This window comes from Ictalurus furcatus, chromosome 26 (assembly GCF_023375685.1).
Source record: "Ictalurus furcatus strain D&B chromosome 26, Billie_1.0, whole genome shotgun sequence".
Taxonomy (NCBI): domain Eukaryota; kingdom Metazoa; phylum Chordata; class Actinopteri; order Siluriformes; family Ictaluridae; genus Ictalurus; species Ictalurus furcatus.
The window spans coordinates 10,384,596-10,396,672 of NC_071280.1; the positions used below are offsets into that span (position 1 = coordinate 10,384,596).

A 12,077-nucleotide genomic window follows, 5' to 3' on the forward strand; every position below is an offset into this window, starting at 1 on the left:
TTTCTTATGTCAAAAGTATGTGGACACCTGACCATCACACCTGTATGAGCTTGTTGGATATCCCATTTTTAAAAAAAATAAATCATGATCATTAATATGGAGTTCCCAAACCCCATTCATCCATCGGACTGCCAGATAATGAAGCGTGATTCATCACTCCAGAGAACACATTTCCACTGCTCCAGTAGCGGAGTGCTTTACATCACTCTAGCTGCACTTGGCATCGCACTTAGTGATGTTAGGTTCATGTGCAGCTGCATGGCAATGGGAACCCATTTCATCAAGCACCTGATGCACAGCTCTTGTGCTGACGTTGCTTCGCGAGGCAGTTTGGAACTCTATACCAAATGATGCAGCAGAGATGAGGCGATTTGTACGGACTGTGTGCTTCAGCCTCCAGTGGACCCGCTCTGTGAGTTTTTTGTGGTCTACCACGTTGTGGGTAAGCTGTAGTTGCTCAGACACTTCCATATGATAATAATCGCACTTACAGTTGACCACGGCAGATCCAGCATGTCAGTAATTTCACAAACTGACTTGTGGCAAAGGTGGCATAGATCTTCACCACCACCCATTCTACTGAGAAAGCTGGTCTCTGGAGATTGCATGGCTATGTGACATGATTTTATGCACCTGTTAGCAATGGCTGTGGCTGAAACACCTGAACTCGATCATTTGGAGGGGTGTCCACACACTTTTGACTATATACAGTAATTTGCTTTAGACTCAGAAAGCATTACTCTGGAATTCAGATCTGACCGGAACTAGAGGATCTTTGGAACTCCTGTGAGACCGCCTACAACTTAAACACTGGTCCACTTGAACCTTCAGCCCTCCATAGACTAATCTAACAAAACTCACCTGTTTAAAATTGAGCCTGGGATTCCCAGGCTCTTGTAGGTAGATGATCAGATCACATTATGAGATTGTCAGATTTATGTTCAGTGGGGAAAAAGCAGCCCAATAAAAGATGTTTTCTAACCTGTCCTATGTAAAAAAGACGCTGTGGATTTTTGGTGGGCTCCGAGGTCATCTCAGACAGCGGCACCAGGCCCTTAACATCACCGTAGAATCTTACGATGCAGCCAAAGTCCTTGACGCAGACGATAAAGCCGTGGGAGATGAGACCTAAACGCGCGTCCTTGTACGACAGGAAAAGAGGGAGTGTGGTCTCCATCAGAGTCTTTTTCCTGCTCAGTGTGATCATCTTATTTTGGTAATCCACTGATAAAACCTGGAGACAAACCAGACACATGTATGGTAGATGTTTATCCGATTTTAGTTTATTTCCAAAAAATCATCAAAAGAAAAGTCAAATTAATACATGTTACTCAGTCATGCTAAACTCTGATCATAAACATGTTTAATGTTTAAGCCCTATTTGGACGGGATTGGTTTTCAGGACATATGGCTGTTTAATTGTTACTACAGACGTCGGTGACATTTATCAGCAATTCGCACAGGACAAATGAGTTCTGTAGAAATTGCCGAGATGGGTGCGTCTTGGCCGCTTACGTGCTGACGACCCATCACAGCAGCCCTGTGCGTCATACGTTACATGTTGCTGCACCTCAGTGTTTGATAATACAACAAAGCACCAACGAAGCAAAAGAAAAGCCGAAACTTTAGTTTCAGTTTGGAGAGAATGAAGTTATCAAACACTGATTAAACAAATGGTACATAATCATTCCGAGATTTGCGGTAAGGGTCCCTCTGTCAAAGTGGCACTGGCAACTGGACTAAATGTAATGAACAAATCAATTACCTAAAAAAAAAAAAAAAAAAAAAAAAAAAAAAAAAGAGAGTGTGCATTCCCACGGGATTAGCTTAACCTGGAGTTATTTTTACAGGCCGTTTTCTACAGTGGTGCGTGAAAGTTTGTGAACGCTTTAGAATTTTCTGTATTTCTGCAAAACATCAGATTTTCACACACGTCCTCAAAGTAGATAAAGAGAACCCAATTAAAGAAATGAGAAAATATTATACTTGGTCATTAATGTACTGAAGAAAGTGATCCAATATTACATATCTGTCAGTGGCAAAAGTATGTGAACCTTTGCTTTTAGTATCTGGTGTGACCCCCTTGTGTCGCATTAACTGTAACTAAACGTTTCCGGTACTGTTGATCAGTCCTGTACATCTGCTTGGAGGAATTTTAGCCCGTTCCTCAGTACAGAACAGCTTCAACTCTGGGATGTTGGTGGGTTTCCTCACATGAACTGCTTGCTTCAGGTCCTTCCACAACATTTCTATTGGATTAAGATCAGGACTTTGACTTGGCTATTCCACAACATTAACTTTATTCTTCTTTAACCGTTCTTTAGTAGGACGACTCGTGTGTTGAGGGTCGATGTCTTGCTGCATGACCCACTTTCTGTTGAGATTCAAATCAGACAGATATCCTGACATTTTCCTTTAAAATTCACTGGCATAATTCAGAATTCATTGTTCCATCAATGATGGCAAGTCGCCCTGGCTCAGATGCAGAAACACACGCCCATACCGTGATACTACCATCACCATGTTTCACAGATGGGATACGGTTCATATGCTGGAATGCAGTGTTTTCCTTTCTCCAAACATAACACCTCATTTAAACCAAAAAGTTCTATTTTGGTCTCATCTGTCCATAAAACATTTCTCCAATAGCCTTCTGGTTTGTCCATGTGATCTTTAGCAAACTGCAGACGAGCAGCAATGTTCTTTTTGGAGAGCAGTGTTTTTCCTCCTTGTAACCCTGCCATGCACACCATTGTTGTTCCGTGTTCTCCTGATGGTGGATTCATGAACATTAGCCAATGTGAGAGAGGCCTTTAGTTGCTTAGAAGTTATCCTGGGTTCCTTTGTGACCTTGTGGACTATTACAGGTCTTGCTCTTGGAGTGATCTTTGTTGGTCTCTGCTCCTGCAGAAGGTAACAATGGTCTTGAATTTCCTCCATTTGTACACAATCTGTCTGACTGTGGATTGGTGGAGTCCAAACTCTTTAAATATGGTTTTTATAACCTTTTCCAGCCTGATGAGCATCAACAACTCTTTTTCTAAAGTCCTCAGAAATCTCCTTTGTTCGTTACATACACTTCCACAAACATGTGTTGTGAAGATCAGACCCTGATATATTCCTGTTCTTTAAATAAAACCAGGCGCTCACTCGTACCTGATTGTCATCCCATTGACTGAAAACACTGGACTCTAATTTCCAGCTTCAAATTAAACTGAATCCTAGACGTTCACATAATTTTGCCACTCACAGATGAGTGTAATGTTGGATCATTTTCCTCAATAAATAAACGACCAAGTATAATATTTTTGTATCATTTGAATAATCGTTTTCTCTTTGTCTACTTTTAGGAAAATTTGATGATGTTTTAGGGCATATTTATGCAGATACATAGAAAATTCTAAAGTGTTCACAAACTTCCAAGCACCACTGTAGAAGGTAAAAGACACTGTAATCTTCAGCGGTAAAAAAACTGACATGACCGGTTCACATGGGATTAAAATCACAGAGAAGTAATTACTACATTAACCCACCTCCCCATATAAAACTAGTCGCTTCCGAATAACCCTTTAGACGCTTTGTGGGGAATTCATTTCAGTAAGCAGTAGTTTGGAGTACGAAAACAATTTGGTGGTGTTACCATTTTTTTAAATATCCATTTCTTATTAATTTTAGATTCTGTGTAGCATCTGCCCTGTGAATGAGCCGTAACTACAGAAACGTCATCACATTAGCATGAGAAGATTAATATAAACCTATCGAGAGTAACTTACTCTGCATTCGATCTTCATGCCTTCCGTGTACTTATTTTCAGGGTTGCTGAGGATGATGTCTGCCAGGTGAATTCTGGGAACCAGGCCTCTAATGTAGTTTGAGATTTGGACATGCATGCCGTACCTCTCCAGGCGCTGCACCGTGCCCTGAAGTCACACAACACACGAGTAAGAACGCGCAGCTCTTCCATTTACAGTGGAGAGAAAGTAATAATGTACAGCAAGTTTAGGTTTCCTCACCTGAACTGTCTGCCCTGCTTTAATATCTTGATAGCTGAAGAAGGGCACGTCGATAATATTCCTTTAAGACAAAGAAATGGTTCAAAATTTGAAAATTATCATCTTTAACCTGTCTTTTAACACATTTATGGAACAAGGCATTCCCATTGTGTATATATTCACACACTCTCACACACTCTCACACACTCTCACACACTCTCACACACTCTCACACACTAACTCACTTGCGCAGTGTGGCCATGTGGCTCTGCTCCATTGGGTTGTAGTCTGTTATTCTCAATGTGTATTCAGGCTGATTAAGGTTTCGGCTCAACTGGCTTTTCTGAAAGACCAGACAAATATGAAACAGTTGTTTTTGAGATGAAAATATCGATACATTACACAAACGTGAAAAGAACCTAAATCAGATTATTATTCTGGAGTATTTTGATAGCAGCTAAAAAACAGAGCAAAAACACAAACTTTCACTCACTACCTATGAAGCATGCGCAAATAGGCAACACAACTAACAAATATCATGACAAAATACTAAAATATTGGGCAGCATTTTAACTTTACATTATCAAAGGTTGGTGTGACAAGCTAGCTAAATTTTACCACCAGGAACAACTTGAGACAATATCCACGCTAACTTATCTTTCGGCAAATTAGCGTACATTTCTATACATTAGCACACATGTCTACTTATTAGCCTACATTTCTACATGTGGCAGCGTATCCATGTTCCCCAGATTTTATACAGCACACAATGAACACATGAAAAAGGGTCCTATGCCCCCAGGGTCCTATTTTACCCAGTTCAATATTCTGTTAACACACATTAAGTAAATTTCTCAAAAGGTTTTATGTAGACTCATTTTCCCATGACACTATTAACGTCATTACCTTTTAAATTTAAACATACGACCCTAGGAACATAGGAATGACCCCCAACATGTTAGCGTACATTTGTATACATTAGTGTACGTTTCTACATATTAGCATACATTTTTACACATTAGCTTACATTCGTACCCGTATTCCTTCTGGCCTGCTATGGAATACAAACGTTCAGGAAACTCTTACAGAGCCCTCCACTAATATTGGCACCCTTGGTAAATATGAGCAAAGAAGGCTGTGAAAATGTGTCTTTATTGTTTAAACCTTCTGATCTTTTGTTCGAGAAAATTCACAAAAATACTCTGCTCTCATGGATAAACAATTACAAACAACACACAGGTTTATAAAACAGCAGAAAAAGAGTCCCAAAACACTAAAGAGCCACCACCATATGTAACTGTGGGCATGAGGTACTTTTCCATATGGCTACCTCTCTGTGTGCGCCAAAACCACCTCTGGTGTTTATTACCAAAAAGCTCTATTTTGGTTTCATCTGACCATGTTTGAACAATTTCCTGTTCCTGTTTCCTGACACTGTATGTCTTAAATATTTGTCTCTCCCCACAAAAAACATAAAAACATTAAAAATCAGCAAAAATTCATTTATTCCTTCATCTCATGAGCTATTATTGAGCATACAGCTTGTTTTCGACTCGTTATGTTGGTCTAATTATGTAATGGTGCTTTACAGACCAATTTAATTGTTTGAGAACCCTTACAAAGAGAACCAGAAAGCAAAGCAAACAAAAAAAAAAATGAAGAAAGTCTCGTTTTACTGTAGCAATGAGAACAGATACTGAATGCGATAAAAGAATCTCACAGGACGTGTGTCATATCTGTCCAATTCACTGACATGTTATAAGTGCTATAAACATTGCACCTGCCTAACCTCAGGTCTTGTCCCATTGTTCCAGTCCACTACTGTGCTAATTCTGGGTTGAGTCAAGGAATATTTGGGTCTACTGGATATACCTCCCTGCTCCTCAAGCCATCAGTGTGTGCTTGACACACAGCACCTCATATTCGTAGGCAGCATAACTGAGTTAAATATGTTTGTGCCTTCAAATAACATCAGCCCTCAGGCAGGAAGGAGGGAGTGATAATATTTTGAAATGTCCCCAAAAACAACATTTTGCATGGAAACAACAATTATTAGCCCATGCGTAATAGTGCTTGGTGTTACTCACGTGCACGAAGGCGGTGGTCTCGTCTGGCAGCAACATCAAAGCTCCGGAGTAGAAATGTACAGCGACCATCTTGCAGCCCTTCACCACCTCCCCCATTCGCTCACACGTTACGTTGTCCAACATGCCACCGCTTGGTGGTAGGAGGTGGCTACGCAGAGACAGACCCACCAGACGAGAGGACGGCTCCACATAGAGGATGCGAGCTTTCACCTCGATTTGAAAGTTCGGCAAAAGGAATACTTAACCAAAACACTTTGAAAATTCCATGCGTATTTATTCATACTAAAACTAGTAGTTTCCACCAGTCATTTGTGAGCTCTTACCTCTTCCCCTACACTACAAGTGACCAATTTATCAGGGCTGACGTGCATGAAGTCCACCTGGCCGGTATAAGATGAGAGGAACGTCACTATCAAGCCGTGAGACGTCACCTATGAAAAGAAGAAGCAGATGAGTAAACCATAATATGAGCAGTTCTATTACACAGGGAGACTTCTGAAAAACAAAAAGTATGGTTTTATTCTTTTTCAGCTAAAGCAACGGTCAGACCAAATGGCAATAAAGTTCGCCTGGTTTAAAGGCAAATTGAAATTTTTTTTCTGGCAGATAATTGGCTTTATCTAGGTGAACTTTGACCTGTGAAGTCACAAATCTCACAAGTCTTGTGAGCCAATAGACAACAACAAGAAGGTGGGGTTACAGTGGATATAAAAAGTCTACACACCCTTGCTAAAATGGCAGGCAGAAAAGAAAAACTAAGATAAATCATGTCAGAACCTTTTCCACCCTCAATGTAAAATTATAACATATACAAAAAGTTAAGTGAAAAACAATCAAATGTTTAGGGAAAAATGGGGGGGGGGGGCGGAGTTACTATAACCAGGTTGCATAAGTGTATACACCTGGGGATGTGGCTGTGTTCAGAACGAACCAATCACATTCAAGCTCATGTTCAAAAGTTATTATTATACAGCTGTCCTCAATGAAGTTAGTCTGATTAGCGCCAAATAAAGCCCAGCTGTTTCTGTACCATTTTCTTCACATCATCTTGGTTTCATCTGACTGCTGAAGCCATGGTCCACAAAGAGCTTACAAAGCATGCATGGTATCTCACTTGTCAAAAGGAATCAATCAGGATAGGGGTATAAAAGTTTTTACTTTTAGCATAAAAAACCTGCCAGTTTAACACAGGTGTGTAGATTATTTATACCCGCTGTATGTTATCTTTAGCTGGTAAAACAAAATGGAGGAGCTGCTTATTATTAAGTAGGAATCACAGCAGACTTCTGTCTCGCTTTTACTTGGCAGACATATTAAAAGAGAGAGAGGAAAAAAAAGGTTAATCTACTTTGGGGAAAATATATACATATATAAATAAATTTATAAAACAAATGTTGCGGGGGAAACTGAAGCGGACAGGGTTTATAATATTTTCCTTTCAGGTCAGATATATAAGCTTGAAGACCAGTGTTTATACCATACTGCATCTTTCACTCTAGTTGCACAGATTTTATCATTATTAAGCAGAACAGAATGTGGATATGGACTGGATTGTAGACCGGACATTCATTGTTAATTTTACAACAAATTGTACAGTATAAAAGAACTGTTTTAATGTTTATACTGTTAGGGCTGACCTGTTCACCAACACATGCCAGGTAAAATCATGTTTTGTTTTGTTTATTTTCCCCTCTCTCATCCTGCTAGGATTTAACAACGTCACCATGTTGTTTATTCTTCTTCACGTTTAAGACTCTACTACGTTACCTTCTTGATGTAGGCTTTTACCAACAGCCCGGGTAAGAGGTTACACAATGTCCAGCCATGATGTTTCTCTGCGCAGGCCTGATTAACAGCCGTAGGGTTCGCAGAAAGACGCACCACCTGTCCCTCATTTTTTATCTCCTCCAGCATGACCGTCATGTACTGCCCCACCTTCAGTTCTGTTTAAAAAATAAATAAACAATTGTTGTCTATTATGCTTCTACCTTAAGGAGTATCATAAGATCTTATTTGTTGAGCTGCCATCACCCTGAAAGGTTTTACCTCTTTTAGATGTCTCGAGTTCATCCTTTGCTTTCTCATTGGGTAGAAAGGCTTTTGTTCCGTTCACGCCAATGTCTATCAGGTAGCCGTGATCCTCAACACTCTCCACACAACCACTGAGAGTCTAGAACCACACAGAGGAATCCATCCATCACACTGTCCCTCTCATTATTCAGCCATTCATCCCTCATCTCTCAAGCCATCTCCAAATGATAACAAATGATTTACACATATTCCTCCTCATGTTCTCTTACGGTGAACTTTCAATAGGCTTCCTGTTAAAATTAAAAGGGAGAATGGATGGAGCAAAATACAAGGGGCTTCATTGTGGAGAAACTTCACCTTTCCGCAGAACAACTTTCCAAAATGGTTAAAAACAAAATGCTGAAGGTTCCACGTTGGTCATATCAAAATCCAGATCTGAACCCCACTGAGAATCTGGAGCACCGTTTGAAAAGTGCAGTCTACAAACAACATCCAACCAACCTGAAGAACATGGAGCAAATCTGCCAGGAAGAATGGGTGAAAATCACTTCCAAACAGTATACAAGGCTAACCCCAACAGACTTACAGCTGTTACTGCAGTGAAAGGTGGTTCTACCAAGTATTAGTCTGAATGAGTGAACACTTACGCAAGCAGCATGTTTCAGCTTTTATATTTTATTAAAAGATCTTCTGAGAAATCATGAATTCTGACTTTGAAAACGTTACTTCGAGAACATATTGGTTTGTAATAAAAGTAATGGCTGGAACAATCTCTCAAGTGTCATTTGGAATCCAAACGAATCCGATGACGTAAGGGGGTTGAATACTTTTGCAAGGCAAGATTGATCTTTCCAAGTATCGATCTCCCTGCATCGGTTATACATCATACTGTGATATTCCTTACACACGGTCACTTTATTGTGGACATTTGAATATACTGTCACTACTCAAATATTCTTTTTGAAATGTTTTGAGAGGGTCATATCGGAGGATTGGAAATTCTTCGGATTTTCTCACCATGCCTGCTTTCAGAGAGCTGGACTTGAGCTCCTTGTTCACGTCTTTCGGGTTGATGGACAATTTGATACAGATATTGCTCCCTTTGGTCAAATCCAGAGACGTCACCACACACCTGACCAGCTGGCCCGGGGTGAGGAGCTCGGAAGGAGAGACGAGTTCCTGTACACGAAAAAACAAACAGAAAACCATGGCAACAAAAGTAAATAAAGCCTGTTGTTCTAGGACCTGAAGTATGTTTATGAGCAGTTAAACAACATGGATTAGATGTATGAAATTGAAATTGTATGGGTCTCAAAAGAAGCAACAAAACGACAAACAAATACAGCGTTGTGATGAGAATTATTATTACTTTGCAAGTATGACCATAAGAACAGAATTATCATGTCTAAGAGAGTACACAAGCTTGGCCCAGTTACCTCGAGATAGACCCCAGACTCCAGTACGTTGCTCAAGGTCTTCGTGTACGCATCGCAAATGCTAGAGATGGGCATGTAGCCTTTGAGACCACTGGGGAGACCGAGTACAACCTCGAACTTTAAGAACTCCTTCACACAGCCGAGCATCACCGTGCCCACCTTCAGATCCTGAACGAGGAGGAATAATCGTGATGAGGCGCAGCTTGAAGCATTTATTTATATACACTAATCATTTCCAAAGACAAAGACTAATGAATGCAAAGGAGAATCCTCGTCTAACAGGGTCATTTCATACAAACCTGAACACCGAGTGTGTCTCAGATTGTCTAAAACAGATTAAACAGACGTGAAGACGTGTGCATACTATGGAGGGAATATTTTAATACTTTTAAATACAATATTATAATAATAATAATAATAATAATAATAATAATAATAATAATAATAATATGAGCAGAAGAAAAGAAATACATGACGTAACGAGAAAATAAATCAACGAGGCAGAGTTCTGTTACCAGCAGATTATTTTCCCATCAGAGCATAAATTCCTCTTATACCACAGAAATTTCCCCAAAAACTCACTATTTTTATTTATTTATTAAACAATAAACATTGTATCTTTTATCCATTTATAGCAATATTTAATGTAAAAGTTATAACCGCTATAAACAGTCATTCTTTCACCAGCCTGTCTTTATTTCCTTTCTCTTCAAGTTAAACAAAGTCAAAAATAAAACTATTTATTTTTTTTATTTTTTTTAAATGCAATGAATCTACAGTGCTCAACATCTTGAATGGTACAAAGCGCTGATTCTGAAGATTCCTTCCAAATAAATTCTTCACCAGATCAACAAATTACACATCTATGTTGAACATGTTTATGCGGAGCATCCACCATACAAGTCCCTGTAAACAGGCTGTTACTATAGAAACGATAACAGGAGGAGGGCATTAATATTAACGACTGTCAGAGTCATGCTGTAATAGAAAGCTAATCCACACCCTCTGAGAACTCAACAGTGCTGCTGTGTAAGAAAAATATAATATCGGTTAATGCCGGTTTAATCCCACAACTCCAGCGGCACAGGCAGGATGTGGCCTATGAAGTAAGTGATGAGGGCTTTGTCGTTAAAATGTAAAGTCACATGCTCACTAGCTATGGCATGGTAGCACAGGGCGGTGTAACCTTCTTGAGCAAGCCCAAATGGACATTATGAATTTTCTGCAAGCCCAAGCCTTGACCTTGGGTGGGAAAAGAAAATCTGTCTTCATAGCAATATTTGTATTATTAAATTGTAAAAAATTTAAAATGAAACACATTGGATAATGACCCCTAGTTTGAGAACCCTTGTTGTAGTGGGTCACAATTTCTGCCTGGTGGAAATAAATAAATAAATAAATAAAACACAAAAGGCCCGTTGAATGATCAGAGAACAAAAGAATACATAAATAAATAAAAATAAAATAAGAGTCATCTCTTACCTTCGCATGGAGGATATCCACGCGGACTATTTCGTTGAGCGTCTGACCTCCTTGAGTTTTCTGCCTTTTGGCCGTCTTTTCTTCTTCATACTTACTCGCTGCTTTCTTCTTTCTCGCTACGGGTTCTCGAACCTGTAAGGCATTCATCAAAACTTTGTTTACGTCTCATCCTTTCATACGTCACAAGGTTAGTACGGATGGGCGATAGAAGTGTGACGATATTGTATTAGTACTGCAATAAATAATAAACAATACACTTTTCTGTAATAGCACAGTCTGTATTTTTATAACAATTACAAACTCTGATTGAAAAGCAGTTAATTAGATGTTGAAAAATAAATAACACTAAACACAATTATACAGCAGTTCGTTCTGGTCCGCTAATCCGATTGGTCGAGCGGCGTTCCAAGAGTGAAGAGAACTTTTGACTTTAAAATATAAGAGATTGAAAGGTAGAAGGGACACCAATTTCACTGGAAGCACCTTTGATGGGAATCTACAAATCTTTGTGAGCTACAGGTGAGGTCATAAGTTTACGCACGCCTTGCAGAATCTGCGAAATATTCATAATTGGAAGAAAAACAAAAGAGGGATCATTAAAATCACATTTTGTTTTTTTATTTAGTACTGGCCTGAATAATCTATTTCACATAACAGATGTTTCCATATAGTCCACATCTTGTTCAAAAGTTTACATCCCCCTGGCTCTTAATGTATGGTGTTGCCTTCTTGTGAATCAGTGAATGTTTGCACCTTTTGTAATAGTTGTGTACGAGTCCCTCAGTCATCCTCAGTGTGAAAAGATGGATCTCATCATATAGTCTCTGTTGGAAAGGGGTCAAATATACAGAAGATGCTGGAAAAGTAAAGAATGTGCCAGACCTGGAGGATTTTTCTGAAGAACAGTGGGCAGTTTAACTGCTCAGGACAAACAAGGGACTCGTGAACAACTCTCACAAAGCATAAAAACATCATGTCGTGGATCATCCAGGTAACACACACAGTATTAATAATCAAATGTGTGTAAACTTTTGAGCTGATTAATTTGT

At 39.4% G+C, this 12,077-nt stretch overlaps 1 protein-coding gene across 1 annotated transcript in view; it reads right to left on the bottom strand.

The window, feature by feature from the left end:
* pdcd11 (programmed cell death 11) overlaps positions 1-12,077 on the bottom strand; it is a 31,545-nt gene that overhangs the window by 17,724 nt on the left and 1,744 nt on the right. Inside the window, exons 3-13 of the mRNA XM_053615197.1 lie at positions 11,029-11,160; positions 9,547-9,714; positions 9,128-9,289; positions 8,126-8,249; positions 7,847-8,022; positions 6,403-6,510; positions 6,080-6,289; positions 4,238-4,335; positions 4,014-4,074; positions 3,774-3,920; positions 983-1,234 (exon numbers count right to left, since the gene is read on the bottom strand). Coding sequence (XP_053471172.1) covers positions 983-1,234; positions 3,774-3,920; positions 4,014-4,074; positions 4,238-4,335; positions 6,080-6,289; positions 6,403-6,510; positions 7,847-8,022; positions 8,126-8,249; positions 9,128-9,289; positions 9,547-9,714; positions 11,029-11,160 — 1,638 coding nt within the window. The remainder of the gene's footprint in view (positions 1-982; positions 1,235-3,773; positions 3,921-4,013; positions 4,075-4,237; positions 4,336-6,079; positions 6,290-6,402; positions 6,511-7,846; positions 8,023-8,125; positions 8,250-9,127; positions 9,290-9,546; positions 9,715-11,028; positions 11,161-12,077) is intronic.